This window comes from Plecotus auritus, assembly GCF_963455305.1.
Source record: "Plecotus auritus genome assembly, chromosome: 5".
In the NCBI taxonomy this organism is placed as follows: Eukaryota; Metazoa; Chordata; class Mammalia; order Chiroptera; family Vespertilionidae; genus Plecotus; species Plecotus auritus.
Window position 1 is genome coordinate 9,261,685 of NC_137776.1, and position 17,494 is coordinate 9,279,178.

Below are 17,494 nucleotides of genomic sequence, written 5' to 3' on the forward strand. Positions count from 1 at the left end.
AGCTGTGACCATCCCACTAGTCTCCTAAGCCACCATCAAAGCCATCTCATTACGCCCAGCGCTGCGAGTTAGAGCGCGGGGCCCTAACCGCTCCAACACAAACACTGCATTAGCAGAGCAACCGCAATGTTCCTCCCCCACGTGGCTGCAGCTTGAAGAAATCTTTACCATATGGACACATGCATGAGATACGAAAATGTATTGTGCTAGAACATGGAGAAGGACGTTAAACATGCTGACTAGAACTGGATGTTATTCTAAGGGGCTGGAGGGGGGGAAGAAAACGCAGCTGATCTTTATGATGAAAGGACAGAAACGCTGGGCTGAAAAACGAGATCAAGTGCAATTCCTAAATTGCATTTCTACCGACACATTCTGGGGCCTGTTCCTTCTTGAGATGGCAGAAAAACAATCCAAGGGGGAAAACCAAACTCCACCGCCCATCACAGGATGCTACTGTTTACTCTGTCACGTTTCATTTCTAAAGGACAAGTAAGCTTACAAATGATGATATGCTGACAACAGCATCTAGGATTCAAAATAACAGGACTTGCTAAAGAAAGTAATTTCACTTGTGTCGCTGAATTGTCAATTTATCATCGCCATAGCGGTAAAAAACAAAACGCCAAGGAAAAAAACCTGGTACGTATTATGAAAACAAGGTCATGAGTAAATGAAGATAAGCACTAGATTAATTTGCATGTAAAATTTAATCTGTAAAAAATAGTTTCAAATACTGGTACCTAATGATCCCATTCCTTTCTTTGGGCTCTAGAGAAATTCTTACAGATGTGCACAAAAAAGGTTATTTTTGTTAATCCTCACCTGAGGATATTTTTCCATTGATTTTTAGGGAGAGTGGAAGAGAGAGAGGGAAAGACAGAGAGAAACATCAATGTGAGAGAAACACATCTATTGGTTGCCTCCTGCACGCACCCCAACCAGGGCCCAGGCCAGGGAGGAGCCTGCAACCGAGGAACGTGCCCTTGACTGTAATCAAACCTGGGACCCTTTGGTCCACAGGCCGACACTCTATCCACTGAGCCAAACCGGCTAGTGGGGCTTAAGTTCTTAATGTAATGTACTATGTACATTCATGAAAATAAAGGAATGCACGAAAATGTATGGTAAATAGTAATTTGGGGCACATTATGTGCATTTACTTATTTTGATACTTAATTTACATATATGTGTATATTTAAAATCTTTACTAATGTTATCACACACTCTGGGTCTCCTGAAGAAGCACACCCTGACCATGGAGACCAGGTCGATGGGCTGGTGGGGGATGAGGGTGTGGAGAGACTTGGGTTGATGCACTAAGTCTTACGGACACATCTAGCATCACTATGTCCTCTCTTCAGAATTCTCTAGTGGCCTTGACAATGGAAGTCACAGCAAGTACTAGGAAGCAGGGATGAAAAGAAAAGGAATTCATGAAAAGCATGGCCAAGGTCAGGGGCCTGGGCTGGAGAAGTGAACACGGTACCAATCACCTGTTACAAAGCCCTTACTAGGTCCACGTTCTCTAAAACACCATCAGTAATCACACAAGATCAATTTCTTGGGGCTGTAGATAATGACTCAAAATCAGAAAACCTGTAGCCCCTGCGTGCCCTCAAGGCTCCCTTTGCTAGTAAGGGGTGAATGTCAATACATGTCTCCTGCAATCACCCATGGCTTAATCCCAAGGGTTCTAGAGGCCCTTCCCCCAGGTGAGTGGCAGTGGGCAGATGGGCCTCCCGGTTTCTAACTCTAAATCTTGTTACTTCTAAATTAGGAAAGAATTACAAAGAGAAAACAGGCAGAAAGACCCATGCACTTCACTTATTCATTCCAATTAGAAGATTCTTAGAGTGCATTTATTCTTGTCAATATTGTCAATAAACCCTATTCAACATACGTCAAGAGTGAAAAGGGGACGGAGGGGAAGCTAACACAAGGGTGTTATCAAGCTAGTCGTTGCTGTGAGCATCTGGGGCTTGATCTTGCTGGAATGGGCCTTAGAATCACCCATCTCGGGGACAAAAGACGGGAGTGTTTACCTACCAGCTCTGCTTGGATTTCAGACTGCTGCAGAGCCGACACACGAGACAAGAGTGTGGCTCCCCAAGGACGGTGGGGTTCAACTGGAACTGCCAGGAGAAGAGCAGGTGTGTTCCAGTTCTCCCATTAGGCCTTTCCTTCCTCCAGTTCCTCTGTTTTACTGTGGTTGATGTAACCTGTTCATTTATTAAGCCTCTAGCAATATGCACTTATGAACATCCTGGTAACTCTCCTTCATAGATAAAATGGACTATAAAGTCTCTAGAAATCTATCTTAATATTTTTAAAATATACTTTTATTGATTTCAGAGAGGAAGGGAAAGGAAGAGAGAGATAGAAACATCAATGATGAGAGAGAATCATCGAATGGCTGCCTCCTGCATGACCCACACTGGAGATCGAGCCTGCAACTGGGCATGTGCCCTGACGGGGAATTGACTCATGACCTCCTGGTTCATAGGTCAGCGCTCAACCACTAAGCCACGCTGGCTGGGCCATCTTAATATTTTAGGTCCTCTCCCAATGCACCATTCCTTCTTTTTTCAGCTTTGTATATGGTGGCAGTATTATAAAATTCCCAAACTAAAGGCTACGTCCTACAGCTATGTTAACGTGTGCTTGCAAAACCAGCCATTGTGTTTATGCTCTGGCAGTGAGGGCCGCACTGAGGGTCAAGACAACTATCTCAGAGCCCAGCATCTAAACTGACTAACCTCAACCACACCCAGGCTGTTTTATGAGAAAATCTCCATAGCAACTGGAGAATCAGAGTAGAAAATTCTTCAAGTGAAAAGTTGCTCCTGATTTGCCAGATCAGCCCATATTTTGACAATCTGTAATAAAGTAATCAAAGGGTCTCATGACTACCACACAAGTGTTGACGTCGTGTGAATCTGTCATGGCACATGTCCTCCAACTCATAAAAATACTCGAGAAAACATCAAACAAGGCTGATAATTCTAATCAAATTCATTAATGCTCTTATATATTTTAAGATAAAATTAAAAAGAAATCAATCATGCAGGAGCTATTTCTTCATATATGTAACTAACTTAGCTAACATTTTATCTTTCTAAATATTGTCAATTTAAATAGTGTTGTAGCCCTAGCCGGTTTGGCTCAGTGGATAGAGTGTTGGCCTGTGGACCAAAAGGTCCTGGGTTCGATTCTGGTCAAGGACACGTACCTTGGTTGCAGGCTCCTCCCTGGTGTGGGCCCTGGTTGGGGCCTGTGCAGGAGGCAACCAATAGGTGTGTTTCTCTCACATTGATGTTTCTCTCTGTCTTTCCCTCTCTCTTCCACTCCCCCTAAAAATCAATGGAAAAATATCCTCGGGTGAGGATTAACAAAAATAAGTAAATAAATAGTATTGTACAAACATTATTTCATTTGATGAATGACGTAAAACAAAAAGCAAGTTTCCATATTAGTGACAAAATTCGTAGCTATGGTCCAGACTTTTAAAGCTGCATACTATGTTAGGTAAGCCCATTTTCATGGGTAAATCATTGGGAGAATTTGTAGGCACCTTCTTCCCTGACCCCACCCCCCCCACTCCATTTTCACTCTATCCTTCTCCTGAAGGTTTGCATATAAATGGGAAACGGTCATGTTCAGAGACACTGGCTCCTGCCCGGGAAAACACTGGTAAGGAAGAAGTGGAGAACATACAGGAAGCACTATGACCACAGGAATCCTTCAAAAAAGTTGTCGGTAAAAGACTTGTACAAGTCCAGGAAATGAGGCTAAATATCTTCAATATTGGGTTGGATGTCAGACAAAGGGATCATGTTCCTGTAAATTTACCACTGATACCAAATTAGGTGAATTCGTTGTTCTTGAAGCATCCAAGATAATTAAAAATCACAAAGAACTAGAGAAGAGGGGACTTCCAGGCAGATGGGAGTGTGGATCCCTACATTTACTTTCCTCCTCCCAAGAACCCCAGGGAAAGGACGGTAAAGAGATATTTTTTAAAGCACTGACTCATTCAAACAAACTGAGAAGGAAGAGGAGGTAATAGTATTGGAACGTGAAGAGCAGACAGAGGCGTGGTGGTTACTCAACAGCCTCAAGGCAGCAAGAGAAACAGCAGCAACCTCACTTATGCCATAGGCACCCGAAACTGGCAACCTAGCTTCGGGAGGTGAAGGCAAATATCAAAACGGGGACACTGGTGGAAAGTCTGCGTAAATAGCAGTGCAATGCCCTTCCCCTGTCTTCTAACTGGAACAGGTCAGAGAGTTCTGGAAGATATTTCTTCAAGAAGATGAAATTAATAGAACACTCAACACATGGGATGCTGTATCTGAATACGGGGAGAAATGTTATTAACAGAGTTTGGGGTCATACCAGTCATAAACTTAAAAACTAAGTAATCAATCAAAAAAATAATGATCAACTCCAGCAAAAAAAAAAAAAGAAGTTTTGCAGAATGGCTAAAATAAGAATCTGTATATGTAAAAGCCAAGTGACTGGAATGACCGGTCGCTATGATGTGCACTGCAGCCAGCCAACCGGCCCGATCGGGGGTGGAGCTGGCTGGCCAACCTCCCACTGCCCCTCCCCCCAGCTGGCCCGATCCCGATCAGCCCCAATTGGGGCGGGCTGGCTGGACCGCACCCATGCATGAATTCGTGCACTGGGCCTCTAGTATTTTAAATAATTCATTGTGAATAATGTTTATATAGTCATAATAATGTAACCACTAAGTATTTATCCAAATTTTGATATAACTATATTGAGACAAGGAAAAATTGGAAAGTAAGAGTGTAAGACAGTGTGTCGGGGGGAGGAGAGAGGGGGACAGTGAGAGGAAGCTAAATTCTTATTTTCTTCAATAAGAAGTCAATAGACAATGCCTAAAATTGAAAAACTAAGAAGTACCATTGATATTTAGGTATCTGGAGTTGATCTTAATAAAGTAAAAGAGTTGAAAGCACTTGGCTCAGGGGAGAAGGAAATTGAAGTTTGTGTATGGTGAGGGGGGAAGGTGGGTTGTGTAGGTGCTTAAAGTTTGGGGGACAAACCCTGTAGAAGAGCTAACTTTTAGCTGCATGCATGTATCATTTTGATAACAACAAAAAGAAGGGAAGGAAGGATGAAAGAAGGGAGAGAGGGAGGAAACTGAAAAAGAAGAGGAAAAATCTAGAGATATAACAGAGATAAAAATGAGATGTAGCCTAACTGATCAAATGTGATTTTTATAGAAAATAAAAATCAGAGAGAAAGGAAGATGGCGGTGAAGGTAAATACCAATACTCACCGCCTCCCACAACTACATCAAAATTACAACCAAAATACAGAACCACCATCACCCAGAACCCCTGGAAAGCTGGCTGAACGGAAGTCCTACAACTAGGGAAGTAAAGAAGGAAGCACACTGAGACTGGTAGGAGGTGTGGAGGTGGAGAATGGGCTGGTCTGGCACCCATATGGGCGGGTTTGTTTTTTTAATTGGGAGGGAGATCCTCTCTGCGGTGGCTGTGGGGAGGAGCAAGGGGTCCCAGCCCCACACCAGACCCCTAGCCCAGGGTCCCAGAGCTGGAAAAGAAGTCCTTACAAGCAGTAAGAACTACGGGCTGTAAAAACCAGTGTGGATTGGGGCTCAGTGACACAGAGGCTGCTGGAGACCCAGCTGTTTCTCTTAAAAGGCTAGCACCATAAACTGAACTTACAAGGTCCTGCTTCCTCTGAGCTCCAGCACCAGGGCGAGGCTCTGGGGAACACAGACACATAAGAGGAGGAACTGGATTGTCTGTCATCAGGGCAGCAACTTGGGGGCAGCTTTCTCCCAGATGAAGGTGCTCGAAGGGATCATTGTTCCTACACTGGGACCTCCCTGATTGCAGGGCTAAGTGGCAGCCATTTCTGTTTGCTCTGCCCAGGTGATTCTGAGACCTCACCCCATCCAATTTGCAGCCCCACGCAACCTGTGTGCAGAGGCTTTTGCATATGAATGGCCTGTCCTTGCTCAGGCTAAAATCTCAAACAAGCTGCAGCTGTGTCAGGGAGCCCCAAACCTATCAATAAAAGATCCAAAACCTGGCAGCAGCACCAGCCTGCCTTGCTTCACAGCTGGGCCTTGTCTGGGCACTTTCAAACCTGATACAAAAGGAGGAATCTGCAGATATCTCTGTAGCTCCTGCTGGGTGGCCCCAGGCAGTGGCTGACTTTGCACCTCTCCAGAGACCCAAGAGCCAGTGTACCCAGTGGTCAGTGTCAGACCATACCAGATTACAACTCTACACATCTAGAAGCAACACACTCAAAGGGCAGACTCAGTGACCACCAAAGCCCCACTGAAGCAAGTCCTGATCCATAGAATTGTCTCCTGCATAGCAGCTCTCCCACAGCAATCACAGCTGATCCTCGCAGCCAATTGGCCTGGAGGTCAATTCCTCCCAGTGACACCAACAGCAATCAAGTCTCAACTACAACAAGACTGTGCTCACAGCCCACAAAGGGATGCATCTAGAGCTCCCAGCTCAGGTGACTGGGGAGGCTGAGCCATTGGGCCCTATAGGACACCTACTACTCAAGGCCACTCTACCAACTCAAGGTGACATAGCAGCTCTACCCAATACATAGAAACAAACACAGGGAAACAGCCAAAATGTGGAGACAAAGAAACATGTCACAAATGAAAGAAGTGGAAGAAAGCAAACTACTGGATACAGAATTCCAAACCACAGTTATAAGGTTACTCAATAATCTTTAGAAACTTCCAAAAAAATGGAAAAGGACCAGTCAGAAATTAAGCATACACTAACTGAAATAAAAAATAAAATACAGGGATTCAACAGTAGAGATTCTGAGAATCAAATCAACAAGTTGAAATATGAGAAAGCAAAAACACCCAATCAGATGAGCAAAAAGAAAAGAGAATCCAAAAATATGAAGACAGTGTAAGGAGCCTCTGGGACAACTTCAAGCATACCAACATTCGCATTATGGGGGTGCCAGAAGAAGAGAGAGAACAAGATACTGAAAACCTATTTGAAGGAATAATGACAGAAAACTTCCCCTCACTTGGTCAAAGAAATAGATTTACAAGTCCAGGAAGCACAGAGAGTCCCAAACAAGAGGAACCCAAAGAGAATCCCACCAAGACACATCATCATTAAAATGCCAAGAGCAAAAGACAAAGTGAGAACCTTTCTTAAAAGCAGCAAGAAAAACAGTTAGTTACCTACAAGGGAATGCCCATATGACTGTCAGCTGATTTCTCAACAGAAATTATGCAGGCCAGAAGGGAGTGGCAAGAAATATTCAAAGTGATGAATAGCAAGGACCTACAACCAAGATTACTCTCCCCAGCAAAGCTATCATTTAGAATTGAAGGTCAGATAAAGAGCTTCCCAGACAAGAAAAAGCTAAAGGAGTTCATCATTACCAAACCAGAATTATATGAAATGCTGAAGGGTATTCTTTAAAAAGAGGAAGAAGAAGAAAAAGAAAAAGATCAGAAATATGAACAACAAAATGGCAACAAATAGATACTTATCAACAATTGAATTGTAAAAATCAAAATAAATGAATATGAAATCTAATGAACAGAATAAACTGATGAGTAAAATAGAATCAGAGGCATGGAAATGAAACAGACTTGATGATTCTCAGAGTGAAGAGGGGTGGGTAGGGGTGGGAAGAGATTAAACAAACATCTTATATGCATATATGCATTACCTATGGACACAGACAATAGGATGGTGAAGGCCAGGGGTGAGGGGGGAACTGGGTAGAGGGGAGAAATGGGGGGGGAAAAGAGGGACATTTGTAATAATCTCAACAATAAAGATTAGAAATAATAAGATAAAAATAAAAGTCCAAAACATTTAGAAAAACACGGTAAGCCTTAAATAAATACAGAGTAGGCCTATGTGTCTCCTAGTTGTCAACTATAGTATATTCAACTGCCAATAGCAGCATGTAAAAAACACACTCATGCTCTCTCCCCCAAAACCTCCTTCCTTCCATCATTTGTAAGTGATGTCACTTCCATGCCACCGTTTTGTTCCCCACCCCCAACATCCTATGGAGTCTCTCCATAATCTATTACCTTCGGCCATCGTCAACTTTCCAAACTGATCCGCCTGCATCCTGTTACTTTCTGCCATGCAGGCAGCGTGATCTTTCCAGAGTTCAAAGCCTATCAGACCACGTTCTTGCTTAAATCTCTTCAGTGGTTCCCATCGCTTTACCATAAAGTTTGAGCTCCTTCACCTGGCACACAATACTCCATGATCTGACTGCTAAGCATCCCTTGGATTTCATACCTTAACATTCCCAGGAATGCCTTGCCCATCTCACTCCACCTTTAAGGGCTGGCCACACACTGAAGTCCCTCGCAGTCCCCGAGCCCCAGGCTGCCCTCACCCCTGAACCTCTGCACTGCTGTGCCCTTTATTCTAAAAGTTCTTAAACTGAAATGATTTGTGAAGTTATGTGTGAGAGTATGTGTCTCTGTATGTATACAAAAAAGCACAGGCATAAAAATTTGCATGTGATTCTGACAGTATTTATAAGTCTCCTCAACACCAATTTCATGCCCCACTTTCACCCCTTCCTTAAGGTGTAAGCCAGCTTATAGCTGATATCAAAAAGTTCTGAAATATATTATTCAATGGGTTTTTGCATACAAAGCAGATATGAATTATCAATATCAATAACCAATATCAACTATCTTTTATGAAACTGGACTGTTCTCCATTGCCCTTCTTCCCGAAGAAAGTTAGTTCAGTTATTAACTTCAAGTTGGTTTCCCTGAGAAGGGTTACCCTAGTGGAAAACATCCCTTCACCGTTTGGAGAACAGCCAGCCCTTAGAATTTGAATACTTTTGCCTTATAAGAATGTCTGAGCATGTTGTTTAAAAAAAATTGGATGGTATTAGATGAACAGCTGTGCAGAAAGGGGAATGTAAAAATAAAAACTGCATGTTGGAGCATCAAAATAGTAACCATGTACAGTATATGACTGTTTTTAATCAGATGAAGATTGAAGCTATTACATTTCAAATCAAATGTTATAAATTAGTTCAAGAATGCAGCTGAGCTCTCATTTAATTAGAAATGTCCATGTTTAAACCATGAGGTACAGTAGCTGCCAATGAAGCAAAAGGGCAGGGAAAGGGAGCGATCGTGTGTCCAGACCCTCCGATTGTTGACTGTCTCCTTTGCAGGACGCACATCTGGGCAGACTCGTCCTGATGTAATAAAGAACTTCGTGTACTAGCTAATTTGAGATTTAATGTAATTGAACGTAATTGTTTTGAAGACAATTAAAATCATTATTCTGCCCTGGACAACTAAGAATTCTTCTCTTTTGTGTGAAACATATTTTCCCCCCATGTTAAATTTTAACTCTTTCTCGGATAAAAAGTAAAGCACATTTCGGGCCAAGATTTCCCTGCGAAGCAAACCTTTGACTGTCAGGTCATATTAAAGTGCAGTACAACAGTGAGTTCTCCTTCACAAACAAGTCTCATTTCCTATGCCTGGTGCCTGATGCAGCTCAGCCAGGGTCCAGATCTACATCCCAAATGTGAGACGATTCACTATTAAATAAAAATGAGGGGCTTCTGAGGTCATACAGAGAAGAATGCAATTATCCGAAGGCGGACTTTTCCCCACAGGTTATGAGCCTCTGTGTGCCGTAATGAACCGTGGCACAGCTAGACAGTCCAGGCAAAGGGTCTTTCTTTTCTCCCAATTTGCCTAATTCCAAAACACCTCAAGTGACATAGCTCAAATTTTCCAAATTAAACTCACCCCTGGGGCTGAAATCAAGCATGTGACAGTTCAGTTCTAAAGAAAATCTTAAAGAGAGTCGTGCACAGGGAGAGAAAAAAGTCAGAGTAAAAGGGGGTAGGAGTTAACATTTAAGTGGTTTTTCAACCTCATCATTACCCCTGCTCAAGAAAATAGGACACAGATGGGCAGGCACAGCACCGTCCTGCCCCAAAGAGTCTAAGGAGCTCATTAGAAACTACTGTTGTTTCCTCGTGATCCACCCAGAGTTCGGAAAGGACAAATGATTGATGTGCTGCATCCCACAGCAGCTGGGGCTCCCGCGCCCGGCGTGGACACGGGAAGGAGCCACAGAGACACAGTGGGCCACCGCGACCCATGAAAGCTGACTGTTCAGACACGTCCTCAGGCAGATCTCTCCCGGGAGCTGAGGAGCGATTGATTCCACTGTTAGGAGCTGCTCTGATTTGTACAAATGGTTTCCGTTAAGAAATCACACACTGCCCCCAACTTTCTCTTACTTCTGGCCACAGCTCCACACTCTTCCACTCCCACACCGGCGAGCGGGTAAATGGGGATCAGGTCCACAGCTCCCAAACACGGGTGGATCCCCTCTTGAGCCTCCATGTCGATAGACCGGAAGGCCTCCACACAGGCAGCCAGGACAGCATGGTCTTAAAAGGTAAAATTGTACAAAACAATCATTAAGCTTTCAAACACAGGTAGAGAAGCAGCTGTATTTTATTTGTCCCGCAAGTTGTTTTTCTTTTGTAATCTGTATAGAAGATGTTTTTCACCCAAAATGAAGTAAAAGATCCAACATTTCCCCTTGCCCTACCTCCCAGTCACCATAAAGGTTCACATTTTTCACATTTATTCCCCAAAGTAGAGGAGTTATGCAATGTTTATGATTCTTAAACACCTTTGTGTTTTTGTTTTGTTTTTTAATTGATTTCAGAGAGGAAGGGAGAGGGAGAGATAGAAACAACGATGAGAGAAAATCATTGATTGGCTGCCTCCTGCACACCACCTACTGGGGATGGAGCCCACAACCCAGGTGTGTGCCCTTGACCACAATCAAACCCGGGAACCTTCAATCTGCAGGCAACGCTCTATCTACTGAGCCAAACCAACTCTCGATTCCAATAATTACAGGCTGTTGCCCTAGCGCCAGTGGTCGGCAAACTGTGGCTCGCGAGCCACATGCAGCTCTTTGGTCCCTTGAGTGTGGCTCTTCCACAAAATATCACGGCCTGGGTGAGTCTATTTTGAAGAAATGGCGTTAGAAGAAGTTTAAGTTTAAAAAATTTGGCTCTCAAAAGAAATGTCAATCGTTGTACTGTTGATATTTGGCTCTGTTGACTAATGAGTTTGCTGATCACTGCCCTAGCCCAGTGGTTGGCAAACTGCGGCTCGCGAGCCGTGGTTTGCCACTCTGTTGACTAGTGAGTTTGCCGACCACTGGGAGAGGGGCTTAATCACAAGGAACCACAACAGCCTGTAATTATTGGAATCGAGAGTCTAGGTCAGTGGTTGGCAAACTCATTAGTCAACAGAGCGGGAAATCACGGCTCGCGAGCCGCAGTTTGCGGACTACTGGGCTAGGGCACCTCTGTGTGTTTTTTTACAAACGGTTACTTTACATGTTTTCAACTTTATCAAATTAATCTGATAAAACTTATTTTCAGAATGCTTTATGAATTTATATTAAAATATATGCAAACATAAAGTTTTAAAAGCATTAAGTATTTATTTTCGTTTTCCTCTTCTCCAGTAATTAGATTTTGCATTCAAAGATTTTATATCATCTAACTACATATGATAGACACCTAAGAGTTATGTTATTACTCTGAGCTTTCATTAGCAGTACAGTACAACCATTTCAACAAGAAAGATAAACAACAAAGAAGCAAATTTTACATCTTATGATTAACATAAAAGATAATTTGTCCTGTTTGCTGGGAGCTATTAGCCAAACATTAGTTCTTCAAACATACCTTTTGAAAAAAGACAATCTGAGTTGAAATAAAGTCTATTTAAAAATATTTTGAGCCCTTTTCTAAGCAATATTAAGATAATACAAGTTTTTGTTTAAACAGTTATGATCCTTCAAATTCAACTTGTCCCACTAAAACTTACAACATGAGACATTTCATTTCAATCCATGAACCAACTCAAGATTTCCGGCTCCCAACCCAAAACACAACTGCTTAGCATGTTTCATTCTAGGTCAACTTTCATCACTGAAATCAAGGCTGACTTCAACACTATGACTCCACAGGTTAAAACCTGAGATTGTTTTTCTTAACCATAAAGGATATGTGACCATCTTCAGGGGGAAAGAAGGTATTAACTCTTGGACCCAAGGTTCATTGTAATGAAGAGGAAATGGGAAATGTTTGAGATGTGAATGTTATAAAAACGATGAAATGCAGATTTGAGGTAGACTCTCCAGGTAATGGACTATCCCTATGGCACAGGAAATCAATGAGTAGAGGGCATGCAGGCCTACCTGAAGCTACCCTTCATCACAGACATATACATACATATAGGCATATACATATACATATATATGAAGAAAGAAACTACAATCTCACTTAATTCATCAACAGAAGCTGCTATGGTAATGACTGATCTGTTGTAGTCTTGATCAGAAAATATATTGAGCACTGATACTTCAGGACGTTTCTTCCCTGTAAAGGAAAAAACATAAAGGCAAGAATTAGTTTTCTCTGCGGAAGCCTTAATACTTTACTTCTTCTGATACAATTAAATTTGTTCAGTAGAGAAATTCTGGGGTATGACCTCTGAGGGGACACTGGCTAATCACGACATGCCTGGGTAGCGATGCCCACGCCTTACGGCATCTTCCTATACAGCCGGACGGCTCAGCTCAGACACTGGGATTTGGTGTCTCTTCACGCAAAGATGGCAGTCTCTTCTTTCAATTGCCACGTGTCACTCCAAATCCAGTTCCTTCTCAGTCTCGTCTTTCAGGCCTTATCCATTTTTCCTTCCTAAACCCAGAAATCAACCTGTCTGGATAAAAAGCTGCCCTCTGGAAACACTAGGATGGGCCAATTCGTGCCTGAAGCAGAGGGTTCCGGGATGCAGGCACCTGTCTGTGGGAGACCTCCGACTCCAGCACCTCCTCTGAGGCCACCAACAGCCCTCAGATGTTAATGGCTCCCAGCCTTCCGTGGCCTGTGACTCGCGTGAACGTGTAACCCGGAGGAGAAAGCTGCCACACATAACCCCACAGTTATTTCTGAAGTTTACAAGCCTGGTCCAGGCCCCTTAAAAGTCCCCCTTAAGCCTGCAAAAGCAAATTCAAAGAGAAGGACAAAAGTTTTCAGGCGGTAATTAAATCGTTCGCCGTGCCATTATACCTTTGTCCCCCCGTCCCCCTGGCAGCTTAACAATTAATCTTTTCAGAAGAGAGGAAAAATAAGTTGCACGCAGGCACTACAGAGCTTACGGCAGCCCTACGCCATTAACTTTAATACCTTTAAAAGATAAACTTACAGTATGTCACTTGCTCTTAGCCAAATGTGCATCCACTAGTATACAGCCCTGCCCTGGTGTAGGTCTACAGTTTATAACTCAGGTTGCTTTACCTTAGACCTTTTAGGCCATTTAAAAGTTTTAACATTACTTAATTAGGAAAATTATAGGTGATACGGTTTATTCCACTTGCTGAAAAATAAATGCCTTTAAAGTATTTGTAAAACAATAGGTCATTTTCTTAGCCAGTGCTACTTCCCTGCCTTTTCATAACTATAAAAGATGGAGCAAGAACCAGACCTGACAATCTTCTTTTTAATGTGATTTTATTTTTCCACCCTAAATCTTCTTCTGAAAAGCTTTTATTCTCAGTTTCATAGGACTCGATTGAATCAAACGCCGAAAGAATGAAACACTTTCTCCTGCAATCTCTTAAGCATGCATATAGAAAAAAAATTACTGCTGGCAGGAGGAGCTGTCGGTCTGACTCTCAGCAGAAGTAAATTGTTTGGTATCTGTAATGGAGTATAATAGCTATAATTCCATTTGAGCTGCTGCCACTAATAAGCTGATAAAAACTGTGAGTTGAGACAAGGCATCCATCAGTGTGTGGCTTCCCCAAGTGTCTCGGCACATTCATTTAATCACAGAGACAGGTAACCCGATCCCATTAGATGTACTTGTCTGACAATGAGGGGCCCAAGTGGGCTATTCCCACAAAGAGAATGCAGAAGCACAGCTGGCTGACTCCAGAGGTTTTTTTCTTATCAGCAATTATCAGGAATTTTCGTAGACGTTCCCAGCTCCTGTACAGGGGCAAGACAGTGATTTAAATGTGCTCATCGTTAGAAATGGGCGGAAGGAAACACTTGTTTCCCATGAAAAGCAGTAACTAAACGAAAAATGACAATCAGAAATTAAAATACACTGTCTGAAATGCTTTAGGGCTATGGTCCTAATGCTCACCTGTGGCCGAAAAAACGTCATTTAATAACAAAGTTTTCTAATTGTAAGTCTGTAAACTCACTGTGTTGTGTGTGTATGCGTGTGTGTGTGTGTATGTGTGTAAAAACAAATGATGGCTAGAACTATCATCACATGAACATTTCAACAAGGGTAAAAATAATAAAAAAATTTAAAAAAGAGAGTAGTATCTCTCACAGTAAACACTGGCCCAGGGAGCAAGGAGGCTTGGGCTCCAGTCTTCTGAATCGCTAAGTGATCTTACGCGCATCACTTAAATGCAATTGCCTAAAAGCCTTCCTTTATAGGGGGAACATGTAATAGAAATAATAGTGCTGTAATGATAGCAAGGGCTTTGCTGGCAGGAGTGCTTTGAAAAGTGGCTGGTACTTGGCAAGTTTATTTTTTATGTAACCTGCTGCATAAAAAGCATAATGCCCAATTATGCTCATTCTATTAATGACCAAATAAATGGCCTGTGAGGGGAACATTTAACCTTTATGTAACTATATCCTCCTCGGGAACGTGTCAATATCCTGAACATTTCAGACACTCACTCTCCACTGTCGATAAGGATAACTGCGCGGCTGACCGCAGGTAGGCGTTTGGAAAAGACCACATGTGCACATCTGCCTAACGGCTCTACCTCCGTATCCTGGAGGCCTGCTACAGCCCAGAAACAAGGGGGGGGGGACCCACAAAGAAAGAAGAGTGTTCTGTAGATACTGTCTGCAGAGCACAAAAATTACCGTATCATCAAAACACTACATAGCCACTTCAATTGTCTGTGGTTCCTACCATTTTCCCCCAGAAGAGCTGCTTTGGCGATGTTCTCAACAACGTGTTTCCGCCTGGCTTCTGAGATGTTCAGTAAGCAGGCAGCCAAACGGAGCCCCAGTCTGGAGGAAGACATGCTGGTCTTTCCTAGAACGGGAGAGACAGGAGTCCTCATTTCCGCCTCTACAGTTCATTCATGTGTTCATGTGTATCAACCATTAAAAAACATCACAGCTCTTTGAAACCAGGTAGTCATTTTCCATTAACACGTCACTCTTTGACTCCTTAGGGAACGCCGGAATAGTACAACCCGCAGGGTGACTCCTCAGGAGGCTGTGTGTGTGGCCACGCACAGACGAACAGATGAACAAGGTGGCAACACTGGAATACATCCTTCAAGTTATTCAGCCTGAATTCTGTCGTGCAAGTGAAACTTCCACTAAAGTATATTATTCCCTTTTAAGCATAGTCTTCCTCTGCTTTCCCCTGTTTTCTGGGTCTTCTCTTGTGTAACAAGCAAGCATGATCCTGTTGTTAAATGAGACTTAGCAAAAAAAAAAAAAAAAAAAAAAAAAGAGGACTGAAGGAGATAATTTAATATGCCGATTCCTACAAAACGATTCCTCTAGCAAAAAGAAATAAAGGGGCTCACGTAGGGGCTTCCCAGGACAACTATCGGACCATGTTCCTCTGGCACTATGATCTCCAAAGTTTCTCAATCACGTGCAAACCTTTTCACAGGACTCTGGACCTTGAACTGTGAGAGCGGACGTGTACTTTGGTATGTTATCCAATAATGCCGAGAAAGTGACTGATTTTCTCAGTGAAAATGGATTGATTTCACAGATTTTAGAAGTTGCTCTGATTCTCTTTAGTACTCCAGAAAGGCATTTTTCAACCCATTATCTTTCCATACCTCAGATGATCTGACGTGAGGAAATTTCAATAACTCAACATAGTAAGAACCCCCCTGTTCGAGGTCCGACCATCATATTCTGGCCTTTTAACCTATCCTACCTAAAAATGAATGCAGCCCTCATGATCTCATTCCACAACTATTGGACGAAGGTCATTTGGTGTCAGGCAACGTTCTCCGCGTGGGGGACACTTCAGGAAACGGTGGTCACCTCCGAGACAAACACGGAGCTTATGCGTTTCAGCTGAAAGTGCTGGGTGCCAGCTACGAGCTCGCCACCCGTAAACCCACTGGCTCCCCGGACACCAGGACTGGTGGCCTCATCGCCCAAGTCTACAGGAAGTACGGAGCTCGGGGGTAGCTCAGGTTTTTACAGTGACCACCATCGCACCGAAAATCCGTAAAAAAGACGGCCATTGGGTTCTTCTAGACATTAATAACATGGCTGTATTAAAGCAGCTCAGACCTCTGCTTTTCATGTAAACAAAAAATTGCTTTACACAAGGGGCGTGGGCGTCTTCTGGCTTTCATTTGTTTTCGGTGTGTTTATGTAGCTTAATTGTCTCATCAGGCACTTTCCCAACGTAATTATGCTTCTTAACAAATGGTGTTTATGGCAGCCCCTAACAGTGCAAGGGAAAGGATTAGTTTCATCTTCTCATTCCACACCGGATTCCCTGTGGACAGCTAAATCACACAAAGATGGTGCTGGGGAAACCTGCCTTCCCAGCCCAAGCGGGAGTTCGCGGCCGCCCCAGGCCTTCGGAGAGCCGTCAGGCCCGTTAGGAAAGGGTAAGGGTTCCTCCCTCCGCCTCCAGCCCAGGGCCCGGAGCAAGCCCCCCGACACTCGGGGAGGGGGGCCTCGACCGCCCACCTTTCAATCACCGCTCCGGGGCTCCGGGCGGCAGACCAGATCCTGGCTCGCCCGGGAGGGAGGTGCGGGCAGGGCCAGGGCGCACCGGCGCAGTTCGCGAAGGCTCCGCCAAACCCCCTGCCTCCCGCGCCCGCCCGCCCGCCCCGCCGGGAGCACTTTGAGGGTCGCCGAGGGAGCCGCGCGGGCCAGACGGCCGCGTCCCGGGGCCACGCGGGCCCGAGAGTCACCCAGGGGCTCGGCAAGAGTCCCGGCCGCCCCGCGAGGCCCGCCGGGAGCCCGCTCTGTGGCCTGCGGGCGGCCCGGCCAGCGCCCGGCTCGAAGCCGTGGCCGCGAAGCCGCCCCGCGGTTTGGGAGGGAACCGACCTGCGCGCGGAGGGTGAGGCGACGGGCGGGGCGGCACCGAGCCTTAATCGCCGCAGTCGCCGCGCGTGGCCGCCGCTTCCGCCGCCAGCCCCGCCCCCGGGCGCGCTCCTGCTGCGCTCCCTCCGTGACCGTGAGCCTGGCCCGGCCTCGCCCCGCACGCCCGCCCGCGGCCGGGAAAGCTGAGCGTCCTCGTGAGCATGGCCCGCTGGCCGCTCCCGCTCCATCGGGGGTCGGCACGGCTCCCTCTGGGAAGTGACTGACTTGCTCAAAGGGCACTAGGATCCAAAGGCGACCAGACACC

At 44.5% G+C, this 17,494-nt stretch overlaps 1 protein-coding gene across 3 annotated transcripts in view; it reads right to left on the bottom strand.

Moving 5' to 3' along the window:
• Positions 1-17,284, bottom strand: part of FTCDNL1 (formiminotransferase cyclodeaminase N-terminal like) — a 35,809-nt gene extending 18,525 nt beyond the window's left edge. Inside the window, exons 1-4 of one of the 3 annotated variants that reach the window (XM_080670135.1) lie at positions 17,194-17,284; positions 15,062-15,187; positions 12,394-12,489; positions 10,318-10,470 (exon numbers count right to left, since the gene is read on the bottom strand). In XM_080670135.1, coding sequence (XP_080526261.1) covers positions 10,318-10,470; positions 12,394-12,489; positions 15,062-15,176 — 364 coding nt within the window. In that variant the 5' untranslated portion in view covers positions 15,177-15,187; positions 17,194-17,284. The other 2 variants (XM_080670134.1, XM_080670136.1) reach the window with 2 other exon arrangements.
• Between the last annotated feature and the right edge of the window lie 210 nt (positions 17,285-17,494).